Source organism: Triturus cristatus, chromosome 7 (assembly GCF_964204655.1).
Source record: "Triturus cristatus chromosome 7, aTriCri1.1, whole genome shotgun sequence".
NCBI classification, from domain to species: Eukaryota; Metazoa; Chordata; class Amphibia; order Caudata; family Salamandridae; genus Triturus; species Triturus cristatus.
Window position 1 is genome coordinate 809,467,857 of NC_140590.1, and position 24,531 is coordinate 809,492,387.

A 24,531-nucleotide genomic window follows, 5' to 3' on the forward strand; every position below is an offset into this window, starting at 1 on the left:
CATTACCTGTAATTTTCATTACACTGAGTCTTGGTTTTCTTTGTCACTGTCCAGGTTTTCCAGCTTCCATTCTCTATAATACTTTAGTGTTTCTGCTCCCATATGGCTCGTGCAACCGATGCCATTTTAGGAAGTGTTTGGAGATAGCATCCTCCTTTACTAGAACAGGCTGGGTTTCTGGTTTTAGGAGATCCCATATTTGAATGATGGGATATTTTTTAACTTGGATGGGAAGTCAAAGATGTGAATGTAGACAAAATTATCATAATGTAAGGACTGTGACGTGGAAGATCAGGACTGGAAGTAATGAAGATTACCAGTAAGTGTCAAGGCTATTACCTTGTTAAATGGTAGCGGCAGTTTCAGTTGATAACCTTTCAAGTATTTGCCCGGCGGTAATCGCCTCTCATACCACTCGATAATTTACCAATAAAAGAGGCAGGCGCCGGAGATTGGAAGGCAGGAAACAAAGTTTTATTCCGTCGGAGCAGAACACATCAGATCAGACAGCAAGGTATCGTCACGAGGTGCTCTAACTGCATCTCTGAGACCTGGTCTCTTATACACTGGTTTATTGCTTTATTATACATAGTACATTCTTGAGATTCCCTTGATGCGCGGGGGAAATATCCCCTGAAGCCCCGGTTCAGATCCGATCCCACACATAGATACAGTAGAAGTTCCCACCCCATCCACAGTAGGAGATGGCTATTGCGCAGCAGGGTATTCCGCCAATTCCTGGGGGGGGGGGGTGTGTGACCGGTCGGGTCTCAGGGAGTAGGGGCTTTGATCTACTGTAATCCCTTTGATGTGGGGTGTTTCCCTTACAGTAGGGGCAATAAACTGCATCCGCAGGGCTAGGTGATGGCCTGGGACCAGTTCAGACAATGGGGCGCAGAGGAAGGGGGTTATCAAAGGAGAGGCATGACCATGTATGGGTTGTCGGTCGGAAGTGGTCCCGTAGCAGGGTCGCGCAGAAGGAGAGGGTTTATGGCCTGTATGAGAGAGCGGGGGTGGCCGGCGCGCGGGGGATGCTCGCAGCGCCGGGGGAAAGCGCTGGCAATCGAGAGTGAGCGGGGAGAGAGAGTGGGGTGCCTAAAATGGCGACCGTGCATTTGCTATGCGTGGCGCTGGGGAGAGGCAAGATGGCGCAGATAATGTTCAGTTTGCAAGCTAAATTTCCACAGTCCTCCCTTTTAACATATCTCGCCAGCTTGTCCGGCCAATATTCACTTTTGTTAGCCTTTCAGTTACAGTATCGTCAATGTTCGTCATACATTTAAAGATACAGAGTCTTTAGGGTAGGCAGGAGTAATCTGACACATTTGTACATTGTCTCATACAGTTTGATAAAGTAGGCGAGGAGGAAGTACATTCAAAGTTGCAGTATAGTCGTGTACATGGCTGGTGTTTGTATGAATGTTACTATACAAAGTTACATTTTCTTAACTTCTCAGTGTACAGTCGGAAGTGATTGATGCAACATCATGAAGAAGATAGTTAATATAATAAGGTGGTTGGGAGAGGATTTTCAACTTTGACATGGGTCCTTCTTTCCAGTGTCCTTGTTTTATAAAGAGCTATCACTGGTAAGCTCTCATTGTTGTTCTTCTTTCGTTGGCACTGTTGAGCACCGGCGGTGGAGCTAAGGTCCAGCTCAAATCCGATTTCTCACGTGGCAGGGTGTGACCACTCACTGTTCTTTGATCACAGTCTTGTTCCTTAACACAGTTCACCACAGGTACTTTGAGACAGGGTGCCGGCCTTTTGTTCCTCGGTAGTAGGTCAAAGTCATAGTCCAAATGAAAGAGGAAGAGAGAATGGGGTGGCGTGGGATCGGATCAAAAATGCGGACCAAGGAGAGCAGAATCTTTCAGCACTGGGCCCATCAATCGGGCCCGACGGGTTGAGACTTCAGGCACGCTGGTCAGTGGGCAGGGGCCTCGATGTAGCCCTTCGCGCTTATCGTTCTGATAATGGTGTCTCGTCTCACACCCTTTTTGCTTCGTCGCTTCCCCCTTGGTCGATGTCATAGATGCTTTATGATCCGCAGCCAGACTGTGCGTCACGTCCGACCCCTCTCTTCCGATGGCTGCAGGTTATCCTTGAATAGGTTATAAGAAACGAAAGTCTTAGGGATTTTGGCAGGGAAGACATTTACATACTTCATTCTCTCTCCCAACCACTGAGTAGTTGCGGAAATGCTCTTATCTGTTACTATATGATTGGTGTCTATTAACTCTGGTGTTAAGGTGCGTGTTACTAATCTATTAATTACTGCTGTGGTGCAGGGTTCTGTGGGTGTCCCTGTCCATCGTCTGGCCTTCTAGGTGTCAGTTTCTGCGCCCTATAATACAAGGTTTGGTAATACCCGTAAGTGTGAGGTGCTACGGTCATGCGTTCACGAGTATCCTTTTCATACAGTAGGTGACCCTTTATCAGTTTAAAACAGGGCCATCAGCTGTTTCGTTCGGGATACTCTGAGACGGCTAGTATAGGGCTGGAGTTATCTTTGGGAGAACAGGGTGCTTTAGACATTCTATTTCGGGCTAATTGGTCAGGGGTAATTCTGGGCGGTGGAGATGGTGTCCCTTAAGAACAAAAACCACTGACATATAGTCCCCGTGTTGAGGGTCAGATTGGGAGACATCAGTCGTCTTACCTGTCCTTTCCTTCTCAGCCGATTAGGCTTAACGTTTGTAAAAAGGAGAGGTAGTAACGTGGTAAAGTATGGTCGTTTTTGTTTCTGTCAATTAGTTCGAACACCACTGTGTTCAGGCCAATTATACACTTACCAAAGAGGTGTATGTCGTTAATTTATTCAAGAAGAAAAGAGGGCAAGAAAGAGCCTTTTGCGAGGGAGGGGGAGAGAGAGTGAGAGAGAGAGAGAGAGAGAGAGAGAGAGAGAGAGAGAGAGAGAGAGAGAGAGAGAGAGAGAGAGAGAGAGAGAGAGAGAGAGAGAGAGAGAGAGAGAGAGAGAGAGAGAGAGAGAGAGAGACGTGTGCATCAAGTAGGCTATTTTGGCATACATACGACACAAAACGAGAGAGAGAGAGATGGGTAAGATAATAGGCCACTTGGTGCACACACAACATGGAGTAGCATGGGTCTGTTCCATGTAAGAAAACACAAGCGGGGAAAAGACATAAATTCGGTGATCATGTACACACAAATGCCAGATAGGGTGTGACAGTACATGCATCAAGACGGAGACTCAGGGCTGCGTCGAGCACGGGGACCTCTCCTTTCCTGTCCTCTATTCCTATGCATGCTGCGTACCTTTAGTATTTTGTAGTTTATCTTATGGGTTGTCTGACCCTTTATTCTCCTCCCTTTGATCGGTGGACGCGCACTTCAATCATACAATGACGCTCTCTTCAAGTGACCCGAACATGAAATGCATACACATTCATATCGTATAATCGTAGTACACACGCACAATCATATCATACAGTTTTTCATGTTCCCAATGGTGGTCTGTAATTTTACGCACTATCTCACAACGTTTGTCTATGTTGTCCCTGATATTGAACTTGGTGCGGTCCATGTCCACTCCACTCTTCAGTCGGAACTTCGTCGTGACCTATAGAGGGGAAAATAAGAGGGGAGGGGAGGTGCAGTATTCAAAATACCCCAGCGCGCGCAGACACGAAAAGTTCTACCTACCATGTACCAGGCTAGCCGCAGGGGTGGGTAATACCATGGACCTATTATTCTTTAGTTCGAGGCAAAGATGCTCTAGTTCATTCATCTCCTAAATTCGGGTTCCCTGGTCGTGCATGTATTTCTCAATTGGTCGTGTATTATGGTGCAGGATACCATACCTTGCGTGTGACATATACCTTAAGTTATAGTTCATTATTGATTTGACAATTCTTGGAAAAAGGGGGGCAGGCGTGATGGGTACAAATTCCGTTAAACAAAAATATTTTAGGCAAATTGAGTCCGTATTATCTGTATGCTTTCGCTTAGGAGTGACAATCTTTTATTTAAAAGAGAAACCTTCAACAACCCAGATGATTAGTCATGACACTGATTCCGTAATTCCTTTTTAAGAAGCCCTTTATTTAAAACAATGTCAGTGTAGAAATACGGGCCTACAGCAGCTATAGGCCGGCCACGGTGCGAGAGGCGTCGAGCAACATGAGCAACACTAGATTAACATAAAAATCGGTTCCCCCCCCCTCTCCCCCACCATCATGTGTGAAAGCATCGCATACATATATTTATATATCTCTTTTTAACATAAATGTCACGTGGCTGGAACGCCACAAGGAGTTGTAGGCCACTCCTACATCAGCGCCATCTTGGGGCGGGGTCGGGCCAGTGCACAGTCTAAGTCTTTCCATGAATTAGCTGTTGAACCAGAATTCCTTTCGGTAGTTCGAGAACTCTCGTTAGCGTCAACTTTGCGTCAGCATGCCGTCACTGCAACCTTGTAGCAATGCCACGGTTTGTTCTTAGGGCGGGGCAGCAGGCGGGTTCTTCCGCCGACGCTCTACTGTCTCACTGCACCAAGCGGAGGCAAGGTGGCTGCCGCCCGGGGGCAAAAAGAGCAATGGTGGTGGTTTTGTCCTTACCGGAAGTCCGCAGGAGTCGAATGTCAAATGACTCCAACCAATTCTGCAAGGCTGAGGGGAGCGTTCTGTCAAGGGTGGGGCCCATGCCCTAGCAAACAAGCTTTCGAGTCCAGAATAGTCTCACGGTGGGCCAGGCCTGGAACCGGAGGGGTCAACCGCCGGAGTTCAAGGGCAGCAGTAGCAGCAGCTCTTCGGTACAGTCACCGGAGAGGAGCCAGCAGCAGTAACAGCGGCAGTTCGGATGGTACTGCCACCGGGGTGATTCCAGTAGCAGTGACGACAGCAGTTTGGATGGTATCACCACCGGGGTGGGTCCCCGATTACCTTGCTGCGGGGGCCCACTCCTCACGTCGGGTGCTAAGGGCAGTCCTGGTGAACCCGGTGCTTGGGTGGTTGCCTGGCGGCCGCGTGCAGGGGTGCCGGCTCAGCCGAACGGCGAATGAAGTGGCAGGGCGCAACTCAGCTGGCTGACGTGTGAAAGATGCGGTTGGGGTGCCCTCATCTGCTGGCGAGCCTCCACCTGGGGAGGTGGGGGAGGCCCGTCCGCGTCGCCTCCCCCCGCCAGGGCACCCTCCGTTATTGAAGGAAGAAGTGACTGGGAAGATCCGCACAGCGTGCCAGGGTGAAATTCAGCAGGCCGATGAAAAAGATGGCTGGGTGCAGCTTAGCTGGCCGGCGAATTAAAGACGGTTGGGTGCAGCTTAGCTGGTCGGCGAATTAAAGACGGTTGGGTGCAGCTTAGCTGGCCGGTGAGTCAAAGACGGTTGGGGTGCCCGGCAAGCCTCCACCTGGGGAGGTGGGGGAGGCCCGTCCGCGTCGCCGCCCCCCGCCAGGGCACCAGCCCTCATTAAAGAAAGAAGAAGAGAAAGCGGAAAGGCCCGCACAGCGTGGCGGGCTCCGCCTTGGTGTTGCCAGAACTTCGGCGCTTCGTATAGCCTCCGGCCTATTCGCACAATCGCCCGCCACTGATGTCAAGGGATTTTTGCATGGCTTTTATAGCCCAAAGTCAACTAAGAGGGACCGCCCAAAACAAGCCAATGTTGCAATTTCGAGGAAGGAGAGGCGAGGACGGTGTCACGTGGACGTTAAGGCTTTGGGATGGAGGTTGCAGCAGACTGTCATGTAAATAGTTGTTTTAAAACGTGTTTTAACCTGTTTACCCTGTTGGTGTGTTAGTTACATCCTATAAGTTATTAAAATGTTATAACTACATTACTTCGTTGGAGTGTTTGTACATATTTGTAGTCTGATGACGAGCACAAGGAGGTTACTGTGCAATCGGAAAAATAACATAGCCCAATTGTGCGCGATCTAGCCCTAGTTTTGTGACGTCGATGGTGGGTGTCAGCAGGCTTCCGTTTGTGCGGGATTTTGTCATGCTTATTGGGCGGGGTGGGCAGTAGGGCAGACATGTTTAGGTAGCGAGAGTAATGGAGTCGGGCTACCTCGCGGTCGTCTCGACCGTGAGCTTGACTCCTTCCCTTGGTTTCATATTTCCCACAAAGGGCTAACTCCTAGCGTTATTTTAGTTTTTGTAAGGTCAAAAAGGATCCTACCAGTGCCTTTACTATCTTGTCGATTCCTGTTCGTTCATCCTTAGTTAATCGATTCATTCTGGTGGACTCTTTCTTTCCTATCTCATGGTCGTCTAGCGTTGTAGTCGACGTTGGGTTCGGCACAAGAGGCTCAGCCGGCGCGGAGGCCGTGAGGGCCGAGGCCCCTGTACTGCTTTCGCTCGTGTTCGGGGGTTGTGGGTGTTGCACTATTGATTGGGAGGGTGCATACGGAGGGGGCATGTAAATGATCGGGGGACCTAACAGTAACTCGTCATTCGTTCGCTGCTTGGAGGACAACTCAGGGTAGAGCAAAGAAGGGGTCCTAACAGCGTACTGGCCTGAGGTTTCGGGCTCCTGTCTTAGTTTAGTTTCCCTTCTCTCCTTTATGTCTTCTTCTAACTTTCTAGCGGCAAGGTGAGCTGCCTTTCGTAATTCCTTTTCTGCTTTTACTTCTTCCCTCTTTTTCCGTTGCGTCGCTTCTTTGCGCCACATGCCGATACTGTCAAGCATAGTAGGCGTCGTCTTATTGCTACGCAGAGCTATTTCTAGCGCCTCCATTTTATGGTCGTCGAAGGATCCCATCAGTGGCCACTGACTCTCGGGGTCCTTCTTTGTATATTTATGCCATAGCTTGGTATAAGCTACGGCGACTAGTCCATATTTAGTGAACATGTCCTTATTAGGGGTGCCCTCCAGTGGAGCCGGATGGTTCACCTCTAATAAGCGGTCCGGGCAGAACCAACTACCAATCAGTGGGGAGAAGATAGGCATGACGGGTTTCAACGGGGACAAAAGTCAGCACTACCTATCTTTTCACTGCTTGCAAAGACTAGACAGAATATCTCTATTCTTCGTTATTTGCAAGCAGAGAATACCTCCAAAGAACCAATATCGAACAACTAGTGTTCGGACAATCAATCAATCAATCAATCAATGGGAGATAAAGATAGGCATGACGGGTTTCAACGGGGACAAAAGTCAGCATTACCTACCCTTCACTATTTGCAAAGACTAGACAGAATATTCCTATTCTACGTTATTTGCAAACAGAGAATATCTCAAAAAGCACTATTCTCCAAAACAATCAATGTTCGGACAATCAATCAATGGGGAGATAAAGATAGGCACGACGGGTTTCAATGGGGACAAAAGTCTGCGTTACCTACCCTTCACTATCTGCAAAGGGAGAGAGAGAGAGTATTTCTACTCCTCCCCGTTTGTAGACAGCGAATATCTCAAAGAGAACAATCAATGAGCACAATCAATGAGCAATACTAGTATTTCCAAAGCATCAAACAATCAATCAATTATTTCTCAATTTGTCGTGTATCACGACCTTACCCGGACCGCGTGGACAGTTTCTCGTCTTCCGCCTCCAGCGCCCGATCGTCCTCTACTCTCCGTATTTGCCGCGGCACTCCTGATGGTTCCCAGTCAGGACCGTAGATCACTCGAGAGAGGTCTGCTCGGAACCAGTGAAGTTCGGATGATCGGCTGCCAGACGAGGGTCTATTGGGCAGGAGCTCTCCCGATCGTTGCAGTCGTTCACTCTGTCGTCGGGACCTCTCCCACTGGATCCACGTGTCGCTGATGGGCCCCACGTTTGGGACGCCAATTGTTAAATGGTAGCGGCAGTTTCAGTTGATAACCTTTCAAGTATTTGCCCGGCGGTAATCGCCTCTCATACCACTCGATAATTTACCAATAAAAGAGGCAGGCGCCGGAGATTGGAAGGCAGGAAACAAAGTTTTATTCCGTCGGAGCAGAACACATCAGATCAGACAGCAAGGTACTCTAACTGCATCTCTGAGACCTGGTCTCTTATACACTGGTTTATTGCTTTATTATACATAGTACATTCTTGAGATTCCCTTGATGCGCGGGGGAAATATCCCCTGAAGCCCCGGTTCAGATCCGATCCCACACATAGATACAGTAGAAGTTCCCACCCCATCCACAGTAGGAGATGGCTATTGCGCAGCAGGGTATTCCGCCAATTCCTGGGGGGGGGGTGTGTGACCGGTCGGGTCTCAGGGAGTAGGGGCTTTGATCTACTGTAATCCCTTTGATGTGGGGTGTTTCCCTTACAGTAGGGGCAATAAACTGCATCCGCAGGGCTAGGTGATGGCCTGGGACCAGTTCAGACAATGGGGCGCAGAGGAAGGGGGTTATCAAAGGAGAGGCATGACCATGTATGGGTTGTCGGTCGGAAGTGGTCCCGTAGCAGGGTCGCGCAGAAGGAGAGGGTTTATGGCCTGTATGAGAGAGCGGGGGTGGCCGGCACGCGGGGGATGCTCGCAGCGCCGGGGGAAAGCGCTGGCAATCGAGAGTGAGCAGGGAGAGAGAGTGGGGTGCCTAACATGGCGACCGTGCATTTGCTATGCGTGTCGCTGGGGAGAGGCAAGATGGCGCAGATAATGTTCAGTTTGCAAGCTAAATTTCCACAACCTCTTCACATGGCCTGCTTTTTCCATCCCCTTTCCTCATTCACCTTGAAACTGCATTTAGTGCTTTAAAAGGAATAGGCATGACATAAGGTAACACCTGGCCCCTAACTTCGTATCATTTGACAAGCAGCTGGGAATTCGTGTCTTGGCTCTGTTCTTTTACCTATTATTAGGTCTAGCCTCCCATACAGCGCAAGCTGTTAATTTGGAAAAGACCTATTGTCAGCTTCCCAAGATCTTACAGTGGGCTTGCTTCCTATTCGATGGCTTGCCGTGTCCATCTTGTGTTTGTTCCTCCCCAGGATTTTATTGTGCTCCTCCACTGCCCATGCTTAGAGAACTAGTTTTCTCTTTTTGCTTAAGCACTCCGTGAGAGTGCATGTTTTTTTTTCTCCCTCTGCAGTATGCTGCCTTCCCCTTCTGCAGCTTCACTTTCAGTCTCTGAGAGTCAATGTACTGATCCACAAGAACAGAGTTAGTTATCCCCTCAGTATTTACTTCTCTCTGTGTCCCATTCTTGATTAGTTCTCTGTCACATATTGTTTCCACAGCATCTACTGAGATGAGATCTCCTGCTTGGGTAACCGCGCCCCTCTGCGGTAATGCCGCAACTGCACCCATTGTTAGCAATGAGTTGTTTTGCATGCACCACAACACAAAAACACATGCTGTGCTTTAGAGCAAATGTGTTGCAGATTATGTGTAAAGTGATATGTGTATGCATGGCTCAAGTGTTATAAATGAAAGGTATTTTAAATGCCTATTACTGTGCGTTTAATATGCATAACCATACCCCCCCCACCCCCACCCACCTCCTTCAGTACGGAAAATGGCACTCGTTAGGTTCCCAAACACATATTTCAGCTTTACAGTTCCAGTTTAGAGCTTTTTCCAGTTTTATATAGCACAAACTCGACCTCAGGGTATTGGACTGCTTTACATGAGCACCAGTTACATTACCCAAGCACATGTTCATTTCCCCCCCTTTTTTAGGCACTGAGACTTTAAGAGATTTGCCTAGCCTAGAATCACAGGATGTGGAGTCAGCCACGAGACTCGAATTTACCCAGTTTCAAAGTTGGCACCTCTGGTTGTTACGCCACATCCTCTCCCAATATATGCCATTTTATATTTGATTGTACCTCTAGATGTTGGAACTTGTTAGGATGTGATGCTGATCTTGCTTACAGAGAGATCTGCGAATGCTTTGCACGAGTGAAAAAAGGATTTCACAGCGACTTTCAGCAGTTGTTGTGAGCATTCATTAGACATAAAAGTGTTTTTTTAAACTATATTTTCCTTTCCTTACCCTTATGATTCCCATTGTGTTATTTACATTTTTTGTGCATGTAGTGCATCTAACAAAAGGATATGGTAATTACAATGTGTCTCTTCGCATATTTAAGTGTTGTATGTAAATTGGTGCAAGTACAGATAGCAGTCTTTGTTTTACAGCACCACTCTGACAGCAGCGGTACTTCTCGGGTCTTATACAATTGAAATGAGAGAACCCGGGCAATACACTGCCCAGCAACGCAATTAGTTTTATTGCCACAGTAAAGTGCAATTAGGTATTGAAGGCAACCAGATGGTAAAATTACAGCGTGGTGGTGGTGCTGTTTGAGCCTTCATTTTTAGGTCTCGGCTGCGAAGGCTGCGCTTGCGCAGTCTCGCTCCGAGATTTAATGACTTGGGAGAAGAGGGGCTTGAACCCGCCCCTCTTCTCCCCTGTTCTCCATTGGCTGGCCTCGTAAATGCTGGCCAGCCATTGGAGAAGAGGTCCCGTCACTCCAATCATGCCCCGTCCTTTTCAGATCGGGGGGTGTGTTTTTTGCGAAAAGTCTCAGGGAGGAGACAACAGCAAAACACGCCCCCGAATCCGAAAAGGACGCTGCCTTGTCATAAAATATTAGGTTAGTGTGTGCGAAATCCCTGACACCGGCATTACCGCAGGTCAAACACTGTTACTGACTTTAGTCAGCTCTTTCAAGATCGAGACTGCTTCTTGGCCACCTTGGATTGTTTGACAAACATTTACACATAAATAGGCGTGAAAGCTAAGACGTGCGTGGTTCTGTTGGTTGTTTAATTTTCACCCCTCAAGAGCGACTAAAAATAAACCTGCATTTTAACAAAACAAAAAAATCTGTGGGGTTCATTGTCTCTGTTGTTTCAAGCGCTAAATGCATGGAACTCTGGGACCTGTGGTTTACGATTGTCGTTTGTGTGATTGGCAATGCCATCTCTTCGTACAGGGTTCAAACTGCAGTTCCCATGGACACTTGCGGTTGTTTCGGGCAGACACTCGCGGCGGCTTTAATGCGTGATCCCGTGCCTGCTGAAAGGCGAACGATAACTTGGATGGCCGGGCAGTTCACTTCGATGGAGCCGGCGAATTTCTGGCAGCTTGCGGAGGAGGCGACCTGGAAGAAGCCGAGGCCATGCTACAGGGCAAAGGCGGGAGCGACCTACTCAACAGCACCAACGTCGATGGCATCAGCGCACTTCATCAGGTGAGGGGCGTCATGGGTTGTATGATGTCACAGTGACGTCAGTTACTGGACGTGGTATTGTTGTAGTGATGTGTTTTTGAATTGACATTCTGGCCGCAGACGTTTAATTTGCAGGCGGCCCCCATCCCGTTTTGATTTGTAGGAGCCCCTCTCCCCCACTACAGCCCGTTTTCTCAGACGTCCTCCCATTTGGCGTGCTTGTTTTCCCAGGCAGGCCCCCTGGTGGTCCCTGCTCTGGGGGGTTGGAAAGCAGCCCCTTGCGGGTCAGACCCGGTGCATAGTGTATGTGTGTGTTTTCCTCGGAAGGGGTGGGGTGGGGGCAGCGTGATCTCTGCGGAGATATGGGGGGCACCTGGGCTGCTGGTGACTCTGCTCTCACTTTGGCCTTTCCTAACCCCCACCCACTCCGCCGCGCTCTCCCTCCCGAGTGTAACTTTTGTTTGTGAAAGGCCCCTAAGTGCGCGCCCATTCACACACACGCCCCCGGACCTTGGTGTCTGGGACAGCCCTGGGCAGAGGATAGGCTTCATTGGGCTGTGGAGAGAGCGCTGCTGCTGAGCTGCAGGTCCGGGCACTCGGGGGCAGGGCACGAGGAGCAAGGGCAGAAACAGGGCAGAGGTAAAGGGCAGGCGGCGAGGACAGTGAGGGCAAACGGGGTGGAAAGTGATTAAAGGTAGCGGACAGGCGTCAGAGAGGGGCAGAAACAGGAAGAGACAGAAGTGTAGGCCTTATTGTGGAATATATCGGTGAACTCGCGCTGATGGGATTATTGTTGACAGGACTCCCACCTCAAAGGCTGGTGGCTGGATGTACTGCAGGCGGGGGGTGGACCTGGAGGTTGTAGACTGTCTACCATAAGCCCCAAAACGCTGGAGAATAGTGCACTGAAGATGCTGCCAGTGAACTGTGGGCCTGAAAGAAGGAATGCAAGTGTGGGTGAGTGTAGAATTTCGACCTTAGCACTTCAGCTCTCTTGCACGTTTTCTTACTACATTATAACGAGTGTCTTTTATGAGATTTTCCCTAAGTTTCACAGTAGATGACGGCATGGGTTCTTTTGCATCAGTGTCGCTTTGATTCCTTCCTGCACTCGGTGTAATTGACACTGATGTCCAGCACCCATACTCGTAAAAACCATAGTCTGTGAAAATGTGTCCTCCTTTCTTGGCCCAGAAATAGCTTTCTCTTTGACTCTCTCTCCCTTCCTTTCTAAATTACCTTTCTTTTCCCCTTCTCCCATTTCTGTTTCTCCTTTCCCCTTCCTCCCCTTCTGGATAGTCCAGGCAGCCAACTGTGCTTCAGGGCCCTCCTCTCTTTGGGTAATGACGCTCTGGTGATTGTGCCAATCAGTGCCTTCAGGATGTCTTAAGGTCTAACAATGTCCATTCCCCGCCTTGCAGGGGGATGACGGAAGCATTAGCCGCTGCTCTCAACTCCCCACTTGCTTGCCCAGTCCGAGAGGAATGAGAGAACTCCTTCAGCTCTGCATCATTTCGACTCGTAAAAACAGCTAGCCAGCAGGTCATAGTAACAAGCATTTACAATGCAACGGTCTCGGCATTGCTCATGACAATGCCGTTTCTTTAAATGTTTTAAAAACAAAAAACATAAACAAAAATAATGTCATGAGCAATGCCAATAGCTCTAACTTTACCAATGCCGAGACCATTGCATTGTAAATGCTTGTTTGTTAAGGTAGACAACAGCAGTGCTACTGTGTGTTGCTTATGGTGTCATTGCTGGCATTCTTTTATTTACATCATAGCGGTAATAATTTTTTGTGGGTGATTTTGTTTTATGCTTTACTTCATTGTATTGCGTTTTGTATTGTAGTCACATTATAGAGCACTTGCCATAACTGACAAGGTGCTGAAGCACTTGATATGTGCTGTGAATATATGTTATATTTTTATGTTATCTATATCTTACTGTTATCCTGTGAACACCTATATTTTCATTTTATTTTTATATGAATTATAATGTGCACTATCAAAACCCAGAGCAATGTTTTTTTACTGCATGCTCATTCCACCTGCACTTTTCATCTTTACGAAGTATGGCAGGTTTGACGCAATTCCATGTTCAACTAAACCCTTTTTATTGCTAGAACAAAGTGCGACAATTGGTTCTTGCAGCAGAACAGACCCCTAGGCTGCCTGTGCAAGGCCCTGCATAGAATGTTGCGAATTGGTGTCACTCAAAAGTTTAAACAGATACAAATGTATGCCATTTGTGAGGCAATGTTGCGACCAGACTTTACACCTTTTTAAAATAGAAATTGTGTGAGCAAATCCACACACAAAGACCAACATGCACTTGAGGCTTTCAATGAATACTGGCAGCAACATTTGTATTCTTATTGCTGATGCCGCATACACGCGCCTGTGTGGTAACACAAGCACGCCTATACATCTCCAATCTCTGCCCAATCATTTTGGTTTATTTTTTTTTTTTTCTGGTGCTGTTCAGCATCGGCAATGAACATATTGTTTCCCTTTGCTTGGTGCTGTTCATCATCAGCAAGAAGCACCAGCAAAGCCAAAAGTGCCTTTCAAAGGCGAGACCTATTGGCTTGGGCAATGCTTGTTATGTTATCTTGCAGCCCTCACTACTTGGATGGGTGTCAGCAGAGCATAGTTTATCTACGTTTCCCTGTTGTACTAATTGATTGTATCTTTTGTACAGCGCTCTTGTACTTTTACAGCTATGTCCATAGTAATAAAATATATAAACATATCTATTGAATAAACTAATAGAATTCAGCTGTGAGCAATAACAATGTCTCCAGGCCTCCTATCTGCAGCCACCTGGGCGACTGTTTGCCCGTTGCTCTTGGAGCGTGAAACAAACCTCAGTCTCTAAGAAGTGCTAATGGGACAGATAAGGGGTTCATTGCAGAGCAGGTGCGGACTAATGAATCTCTCGGTAGGGGTGCAGTGACCTCATTAGCAGTGCTTGCGTGAGGATGTCCATTCAAGAATCCTGGCAGACCAAACACAGTGGTACATGAATGATTCGAATTTGAGCCCCATCCATCTCTGCTAGCGGCGAGGTATATCGTAGACGCCTGCAGTGTAGGAGTGCCCATCCCTCAGGGGTGTCTCAGCCAAGGCATAAATGTATCTGTGAGGAGGAGGAATATTGGGGACCCCTTGCCGCTTTTTACATGTATTACACCACTGGGACTAGTGAACCTGAGCAGATTAAAACTATGTAGAGCGCTATCAGTGAATGTGTTACTGTCACTTATTAAAACGCAAGTAAATAATGCCAAATTCAAAAGGATCATTGAACTAGGGGTGTGAGAAATTTACCAAAATAGCTTTTCTCAACTTTATGACCTTTTTAAAACAATATATCAACTTGGCTAATTTCAGAGGTTTTGACAACGTTTTAAATATAACAGGTGAAACGTCTTACAAAACCAGGATTTTTACCTTCACAAAAAAGGTGTTTGAGGGGAACAGCTGCCCCCCAAAAATATTTCTGGTACATTTTGTGAATATAACACAATTAGTAACTCTGTTTGTCAGCTTGTACTACAGCCACCTGCAGGCCTTCCAGAGACATGGAGGTGGGTTACTGAGCACCCCAGGCCTGTAATCTGCAGTACCTTGTAAACCAGCTTGAGTTAAAATCCTAACCACTGCCACTTCCTAAATACCCTTGAAGAGTGAACTCTTGAACTTGATATTCGAAGGAAGACCTGCAACAACCTAGGCAACCACTGAGGAATGGGAGCTCACACCTCACATTCGGCTGGACTGTAACTACCCATAAGTCCTTCCTCGTGTCCAATGCACTTTGCCATTTAGCCCTGCACACTGTAATGACCGCGAGGCTATGTGCAGTGCTACAAATATCAAAATAAAAATGAGAGGAACCCCTTGTACCAACCAGGGGAATAGGGTACTACTAACAGGTAGAAAAATAATTCCCTTGGTGGAATATTGAGTTTAAAGATTGAATTATTGTATTCCAGACACAAACTAAAGCCCATGTGTTGGAACATGTACAATATTAAATTAAACCATAACAGTTTTAAAATGAATAGAAAAATATTTTATTAAAACAACAATTAAAAAATATAGACTTGGATCGTCTGTAATCTTACCACAAATACATATATCGACAACATGAATATATCACATACACTTAGTGGAGATCTATTTCATTAAGGGATAAAATTAGTACAAAGTAATAATACAGGGTTATATTTTAAGAAAAGACCACAACAATAACACCTATGCCTAGCTTCTATACTTAAACAATCAATTAACAGGGAGACAAACACAGACAGTTTATTTTGTCATTGGGTAACACATCCGTTTTTTTAAATTTCAAGAGCTCTTCCTAAGTACAAGCTATTCGTTATATATCTAAAAGAAAAGCTGTTCCCACAGATTGTGTTAGGTTAGGTAGTATTTTTGTGAACGGCTGTTGTTAGCAGGGAAGGAGTCATGTTTGTCCGCAAAACAGGTAGACAACCTTGGTATCAGGAATATATGTGTAAGAGATTTCAAAACGGTTTGAGAGACCAGGGCAGTGGTACTATGGTCTCTAGTGAGGGGATTGGGGCATCCACTACAGTTATTGTCCATAGCCTTCTAAGGTACTCCATTGCATGGCCCTATGGATGTGGGGCTCTGGTGGATGCACTAGGAGATCAAGGTATGGCCCATTTGCGTAGGGCGATCTCCAATTGATTACCATGGAGGACCCCTTCATTGGGTTGGCTCTGGTACAATTGTTTGGGGGTCCAGATTTCATGCTGGTCCACGCTCCCTCTGTCTTGAAGGAGCAGTTGAGTTTGCTTTGTAAAGTACAACTTATGGGAGGAAGTGCTGGTTTTACTCAGGGACCCAAGTCAATTGATGTGGTAGGGGCCTGAGGGATGGTCAACCATGACTCCTTTGAGAGTTTGAAATGAGATTTCATGTACTAATCATGTTGCATTACAGCATAATGATGTACATTTTGTTAATAATATGACATTTCTCATTCAATGTCCTGTTTATGATGTATAAATGATACGGCCTGAGAATGGTATATTCTCTAATGCAAGAATGACAACTTGCTAGTCTCTAGTCATGGTTTGTGTGGGATCCTCCTCATGTAAGGGATAGTATATTGTGCTTGGAGTAATTGTAATCTGACAGGTTTCACTACGGTCATCCGCCTGTAAATCTGTCAGAATTGTTTAATCTGACTGGAGAGAAGTCAAAGATTTATATCTGAAGAACCACTTGTTGCAGTCAAAATAATAGTTAAAAATGGGTCCCTACAAACCTGGTATTCATTTTAGGGTGGCGACACGGTCAAATTAACTGAAAGCCATAGAATAGAGCAGTATGCATCACTTCTTCGGAAACCAGGGAGCCCTCATGTGCCTCTAGACACCTTGACAGCCCAATAGGACAAGGTGGAACCCCGGATCTGCTTCCAGTGTGATATACCATAGATAAACGACTGTTTGAAGTGATTGGGACTGCTCTGTGTAAATCACAGGGAATCTATACACATTAGGCATGTTCACTGCTTCTTGTCTGCTACTCTGAATATTCACAATCATCGGAGCTCTCTTAGACTTCAGACATTGCTATTTAGCTTTGCTTGTCCTAGTTCCTCCTGCAGTCTGCTCAAGAGCAGAACAGGCTAGAAGTCCATTGCCTCTCACTGGCATATCATGCAGACATGGGCTTTCAGTGTTTGCTGAGAATCAGTGTTGGAAAATGAGGCAGCATCTGTGAGGCCTGCACAAATAACATGACTACATTTGTCCTTCACTGGGAACCAAACACCCAATTGTAGCGCCTGACTCTCAGAGGGTAGCGTTGCAGAGCAGTCTGAGGCTTACTCAAGGGAGGTGGTGTGGGTTAGTAATCGCCATTTGCAGGTGTGCAGAAATAACAATCAATATTTGATTGTCCAGTCTGTACTTTGCTTTATAAAAGTAAGAGTACATTTATTAAACACACACTACTCAATACTATGCACCAATTTACAAATATACATAAGCTGTTGGAATTACTTTGTGACATTGCATAACATCTCCACCCCTCCCGCAGGGGGTGGGGTCTAGTACCACCACTCCTATGTATGCACATCATCTTGCCCCCAATTTAGGTAGTTGAACATAAGCTGGAGCTAGGGCCCTGCGCACTGGCACCATCCCAGTGGCGACCCACCCCATTATCTCAACAAGCATTTAAAAAAGGTAACCCTGGCTTGGTGACACATATCCCTGACTGAGCATTTCCTACTGTCCATGAAGTATACACCTCTACATCGTAAGGGCTAGCAGTATGTGTTCTTCACCTAAGCGCAGCAGTAAGAATACATGTGTAAGCATCACTTTAGAATGACAGTACTCATCACATTTGTGGATCATTAGAATGCATTGCAATTACAGCCCCAGAGGCATCACAGAAGAAATCACAGGATTAAGCATATACAGCCAGACATCCTAGCAGGAATGTCTGGCAACATAACCCACTTTGCTTATGACATCACCTTACTCAGGTACTTCACATCACACATGTGACCTTCAGTCCCTCTGAAAGAAATAACATTAGTAAATGTACTAGGGGTGCAATTACACCGCTTCACCTCCAGGGGATGCCCTTCCCCAAACATCCTCAACCCAGTCCTTCATCCCTAGGCGCACTTCTGAAACCTCCTCCAGCTGTAAAACAATAGTTCCAGCCAAAGAGGAGTTAAATGCTGGCTGAGCCCTTTAGGGGTTATTCTTTTCAAGTCCCCATGAGACTTAGGAGGGGACATCCATTTTCGTGCAGTGCTCCTGCAGCTCCCCCTGCACATTTGCAGCCATGTGGTGGTGACCCCGTTCTCCTGGGACCACCACAAGCAGAGGAAACGCTGCTTTGCCCTTGCAGGCCGGTCCTCGCCTGCAAGGCATTATGAGAATTCCTGCATATTAGAGCAGTGGCTCTCCCGCTGCTTCGGGGAGAGCCGCGAAGTGGGCCTACGGCCACTGCTTCCCTCGTTGGAGGGTCCAGTCCCACCCTGACACCCAGGTGAGTGTTTAGGCTCAGGGAGCCCACCCCCGGCCGTTCTTTCTATTTCTCGGGGCCTCGTCCCACCTGGCCCCTCGCACCTCTTCGTTTACTTTTGGGGGTCCCAGTCTCACCCGGGACCCCGGCATGCCCACACGTTGGAGGGCAGCCCGGGGAGCCCACCCCTGGCTGCCCCCGCCGGCTCCCCACCCGGCCAGCACCCTCGCGTGCTGCCGTGGGAGCCGGCAACGCAGTTCTGGTCTGCTCGTTCTGGTGAACAGACGCGCTGGACTTCTCCTGTCCTTGGGGGAGTGCGGCTCCTTCTCCACGGGGCCCAGGGATGGGGTCCTGGGTCCCCGGACATCTTCGGGGGGGGGGTGAGCGCGACGGCGCTTGCCTCCCTTGGGAGTCTTCGAGTGCCAGGGTGGGCCCCTGGCGCCCCGATAGGACATTTTTACGTTGAGCGCGGCGGCGCCTCCCGACTTGTCGTCTCCCTCTTCGGAGCCCGGGGATGGGGTCCCGGGCACATTGGCCCATTTTCATGGGGTGCGCACCGGCACACCCCGGCTTTGGCGGGGCCTGGAGTTGGGATCCCGGGCCCCTCTCCTTCCACAACTTCACGGGGAGCACGACGGCGCTCCCCGACTTCATTTTCGGTGGGGGCCAGGGTGGGCTTCTGGCACCCTGCGGGGGCAACTCTGCACGGGGAGCACGACGGCGCTCCCCAACTTATCGTCTCTCTCTTTGGGGCCCGGGGATGGGGTCCCGGGTCCATTGGCACATTTTCACAGGGTGCGCACCGGCGTACCCTGGCTTTGGCGGGGCCCGGAGTTGGGATCCCGGGCCCCTCTCCTTCCACATCTTCACGGGGAGCGCGATGGCGCTCCCCAACTTCATTTTCGGCAGGGGCCAGGGTGGGCTCCTGGCACCCCACGGGGGCACTTTTTCAACGGGGAGCGCGACCGCGCTCCCCGACTTCCATCTTCGCAGGGGGGGCACGACGGCCCCCACCCCCCGCCTGCAGCAGGGCCCGGAGTTGGGATCCTGGGCCCCCTTTTCACCCTCTTCACGGGAAGCGTGACGGCGCTCCCCGCCTGAACTTCTGTTGGGGGTAGCCCCCGGGACCTGACCCACCCCGGGGGCCAATCTGTGACTGGCGGCGGAGCCCCACACGCTTCGTCGTCGGTCATCTTAGAGGTCAAAGGTCGCCTACCTTCTGAGGGGCATATCTCTGTCCCAGGCTGCGGATTTGCACCATATTCGCCTCCTCTTGCTCCTGGTGGCGTTCCCCAGCCACTGGGAGCACTCTCTTTTGCCCTCTGGGGCTCACAGAGGGTGGATTCAGCAGAGAGCTGTCTTCACTGGCTCCCTGCGCCAACCTTTTGCCTGGCTCTCCTCCTGTGCTTCTCTTCTCCCTGCGCACTGGTCCTGCTTCTGCACACTGGTCCTGGTCTCTTCTCCTGGTGCTGTTCAGGATCCTGGGATAGTCAGGGGGTTCCTCCTTCCCACTGCCCATTGAGCCAGACTCCAGCACCTTCTTCCTCAGCAGACCACAGCCCAGAGAGAGCTCCTGTTCCTCTGCAAGTTCCGTTAAAAAGTTGGGAAGGGGGCTGGCAGGAAGCCTCTGTTTGCCCTATCACACAGCGACACATCACTTCTCTGTCCCGACTCCCTCCTTCCTGCCCATGCCTCTGGGTCTGTTCAAAATGGCGTCATCCAGGGTCTCCTGCCACATGGTCTCTGAGTGCCCCTTCCCCCCAGGCTACCTTCCCTCCAGAGCCGCCTGGTGCCTGGCACCTGGTGTCAGCTACTGATGGATGAACCTGTAGCTCCACCCACCTTCTCTTCTTGGAGTGGAGGCCCTTGCCCTTGGAATGCTGGTTGTGCTGGGCTGGGCCTCTGAGGCCACGGCTTGGAGAGGAAGGTCATTAAATCAGCCTGGCAGAGTTAGCCCCCAGCCAGGCCTGGTTATGAGCTGACTCAGCGAAATATAACATTTCTTACTGACACTCAGGCCCAGGTTTACTAATGCTTTGAGCCATGTTCAAGTCACTCTTGTGGTACAAAGCCTGCACAAAGTGTTAGGCTGGGATTTACTATCCAATGCAAATCCCAATTTGCGTTAGGTAATATCCAAAAGAAACAAAAAATTGCACTATATGGTGCCTTGCATTATTTTGTGTCAAGGGGCATTCCATGGGTGGTGCATGGCAATTGTCATTCAATCACCCATAGGATTTAATACAAATACCTATCTGCAAAGCTTGGTAGACAGGAATTTGCGGCAAAATCTTACAACTCCTTGACGCAGGTGTAATGAGGAGAAATGTTTTCATTTCTCATCATTTCTTCAACATTGCACGTGTGCTGCACTGTTTCTTAGTAGATATGGTATATTTTGTCTCCCTCCCTTTGATGCTTGGAGCACAGTAACTTTGGCGTAGCATTGCCTTGGGTCACAGAATAGTAAATCTGGACCTCAATCTCACACAATCTCACTTACTACCTGTCACTGACTCTCATTCTCTTTCACTCACACACACATGCTTAAACATGCAGACATATGCTCACACATACACAAGCTCTCTCTCTCTTGCATAAACACAGTCACCCACAAGCATGCACACAACATACATTTAAAGCCATTATTACTTACCACACCTGCCACCAAAGGACACTTTCCAGCTAAGTGTGCTCGATTTTATAATGCACTAATAATGAACAACAGAATGTTTTTCACTATTAGTATAATGAAAAACGGGCAGAAAATATGGAATGTGGAGTTGCTCTGAGTTCTTGCCACTGATTTTGCCGCCTCTGAAGTCAGGTGCTGCAAAGGCAGTGGCAGGGGGTCACAAGGGACATGCCAGGGGTTGCCATTGCAACCTCTGGCAAACCCTAAATGGCATCTATGGTTATTCAATAATTGGCAGGTAATATTTGAATGTTATACTTTTCATTTACCTAATTTAGGCCCTCGTTACAATGGCAGTCAGTCGGTCCGCCGACCGCCATCGTATCAGGCAGGTGACTATCCAACAATGAGTCATCGGTCCCACCTGGCCTATTATGATCAGACCACCGTTCAGGTGGTCAGAAAGTGCTTTTTTCTACGGCAGCTTGTGCTGTACCCAGGAAAAGGGGCGCAACACAAAGCTGCGGAAGGAAAGGGCCCATTGTGCACATCCATGCAGAGAAGTCAGGAGTAGCACACTAAACCGTGTGACAGGTTTTAGGTGCCTCATCGTCAAACTGGAAGGTAATAAGCAGTAGAAGTATGGGGACAGGAGGGAAACGGTTAAAGGAGGCAAGGATAGTTTAAGGGCGATGGGTGCAGCAGGGAAAATGGAATTCACTATCAGCTAAGAAAAAGGCCCTTCATCTGGCTCCTCCAAGTGGTGGTGCTGTAAGGCTGCAACTTTACTTCATCTGATGGGAGCACCGGTCACGAATGAAGGAATTCCAAGCTGGAGACAGGTAAAGGGTGATGATGACAGAAATCAGGCGATGGCAAAGAGTTTGAAATCATGTTACCCTATTGGAGAGATACTTAGGAAGGGCCGAGATAGAGCACACGGGAGTCAGGAGCCTACCTCCTACCCCTTCTTTACAGAGTCTATAGTCAGGATGAAAAAGAGAGAAACCTAGACAGTGGAGCCCTATAGAACACAACACCTGACCCACTATCCCTATCTATTATCTATATACAATGGAAGTACCCAGAAATCTGTGTGCACACTGTTAACACACCCACTGTCACAATGCAATACAAGAAAAGGAATATCACAGTTTAAAAGAACAGCAAAGGTGCACCACAATACAAGGACAAATATTAAATCTGTGTCCAAAGGTGTATTCTTCAAAAGTTCTTCTTTTACTTAAACAGAGTCAAAACAACGATCAGGGTGAATTAAACAGCCGACGCGTTTCGTCAATACACAAGGACTTCTTCAGGGCTGTAAGTTTAACAAATATATACACATAAATATAAAAAACAGGACAATTGACAGGAACATAAATCATATGTAACATGTATACACAATCTTGCTAAAACCACAAGTAACATTTATAACAACAACTATATACAAACATGTCCATCATAAAAAAAACAATTTTAGACATAAACAAAACATATATTACCAAAACACAAAATGACTATACTATTCATAGCAAAGCCGTTGTGTTCATAACAGACAATGCCCAACAAATATGACAATAAAAGGAGAAAAAGACTACTATTTATTCACTCAGTTCAGAGGATTTATTAGGAGCGGGAGGGAAAGAAAGAGCGAAAGCCCTATGCTATCTATGCTAGGTGCCTAAAAGAGTTCAGAAAGTGAGAGTGAAAAACCCACCTGTGTAACATACACCCATATATTATTGTAAGAGATATAGCAAACCCAGGGAGATACCCCAAAATGCTTAGTAAGTATCTATAAGGTTGAACCCACCATAGGTAGTTAAAATACGATGCGAAACGGCAGAATGGCCAAGAAGTTCAAGGAGGTGGTTGGTATGATATAGTCCTTCTCCTTCGTCTATTCAAAAAAGAGATAAGCATGAGTAAATAGCCCCCCTATGTTTTGGAGGTGGGGAGTCTACTATAGCGACAGAAAAGAAGAGAAAGAATTTATCGGCCAAAGTACTCACTTTTTAAAGCATGGCAACTCTTATTGCGTATAGTAAGCGAAAATGATGCAAGGTCAATCAGATCAGACCGTCTTTGCCACATGTAATATTAATCCAAGATGGTTATCTGAAAAAAAGAGAAACATAAGAGAAGAGGGAAGTGTAAATCAAAAGCCCATTCTATTTATTTTATTTATTTATTTATTGGGCTTTTAAAGCGCGACAGCTACCCAAAAAGGGTTTCCAGGCGCTAAGAAATATTTAACCACATGAGCAGAACGAAAGACTCTGGGGAGAGGCGGGAGCAAGTTACTGGTTAAAAAGCCAGGTCTTAATGGCTTTGCGGAAGTGGATATAGCGGGTTTCCAGGCGTAGGTGCTGAGGGAGGGAGTTCCAGAGCTTGGGGCCCAGTAGGGAGAAAGATCTACCCCCCATCCTCACTAGGCGTACTTTGGGTACACAGAAAAGGCCTTGAGATGAGGATCTCAGGCAGCGAGCCGGCGTGTAGGTTCGCACAAGGGCTTGTAGGTATCTGGGGGCATTGCCCCATTTGATTTTGTGCATAAGGCTAAGTGTTTTGAATTTGACCCTGTTTTCAATTCGTAGCCAGTGGAGTGCCTTAAGGTGACCGGACATGTGTTCCCTTCTGTGGCACTTGCAGAGCAGTCTTGCTGCGGCGTTCTGCACCAGTTGAAGGCGACGCATGACTGCCTGTGGAGACCCTAGGTAGAGGACATTTCCGTAGTCCAAACGGGAGGTGATTAATGCGTTGACCACAGACTTTTGAGTGTCGTCAGGTAGCATCCAAATGATTTTCCTGAGCCACCTCAGGATGGTGAAACAGGTGGATGTCAGGTTAGTGACTTGGGGCTCCATAGTTAGGCCGTTGTCAATGATAATGCCTAAGTTGCGTACTTTTTGTGACGGGATGGGTAGGGAGCCCATTTCAGATGGCCAGTGTCTTGGGTTCCAGAGATTTTGGTTTGGGCCCAGTATTAAAACCTCCGTTTTGCTACCGTTTAGTTTGAGCATGTTTTTACTCATCCAGGTGGCGATGTTCCTAAGGCCAGACTGCAGGAGGGAGGAGGAGTCGTGATCTCCATTGGAGAGTGAAAATACAATCTGTGAATCGTCGGCATTGGTAAACATGTTTAGACCTGCTGCTTCGGCGATCTGGGCGAGCGGGGTTACGTATAGGTTAAAAAGCAGGGGGCTCAGCACCGAGCCCTGAGGGACACCATAGGGGGATAGATGGACATTTGAGGCCGCGGTACTGGAGGTGATTTGAAACGTCCTGAGAGTCAGGAAAGATGATATCCAGTCCAATGCTTTGCCCCTGATGCCCATGGTGGAAAGCAAATTTAACAGAATGTTATGGGAGATGGTGTCGAACGCTGCGCTGAGGTCAAGTAAAATCAGCGCAGCGGAGTCACCTCTGTCGACTAGGAGGCGAAGATTTTCCATCACTCCAAGCAGTGTCGTCTCAGTCGAAAAGCCAGGGCGGAAACCCGATTGGGAGGGGTGAAGTATGTTGTTTACCTCCGTGAAACTGGCGAGGTGTCCATGGACATGTTTTTCCAGAACTATACGGAGAAGAAGAGTCCATAGATGGGCGAGGGTGATGGTAAAAAAGTCAGGATGCTCAAGAACACTCTCCGTATTTGGTACATTCACAGGTGTGCCTACAAATACAAGAGAGTAGGGAGTGCTGGTGGCTCCTCCTTTTCATACATGTTCATGTTTCAGAAAGGACAGAGGCCTCTATATTAGAGCAGGAGCCCTTCACCTTG

General features: G+C 47.9%; 1 protein-coding gene across 2 annotated transcripts in view; it reads right to left on the reverse strand.

Moving 5' to 3' along the window:
• Positions 1-22,869, reverse strand: part of LOC146810615 (uncharacterized) — an 80,043-nt gene extending 57,174 nt beyond the window's left edge. The window contains exons 1-3 of one of the 2 annotated variants that reach the window (XR_014966615.1): positions 22,763-22,869; positions 22,564-22,650; positions 20,483-22,068 (exon numbers count right to left, since the gene is read on the reverse strand). Coding sequence is in view for 1 of the 2 variants with exons in the window: in XM_085617669.1 (XP_085473795.1) it covers positions 22,564-22,650; positions 22,763-22,844 (169 nt within the window). In the remaining variant the exon portion in view is untranslated. Of the gene's footprint in view, positions 1-20,482; positions 22,069-22,563; positions 22,651-22,762 lie in introns of those variants that run through there. The other variant, XM_085617669.1, reaches the window with a different exon arrangement.
• Between the last annotated feature and the right edge of the window lie 1,662 nt (positions 22,870-24,531).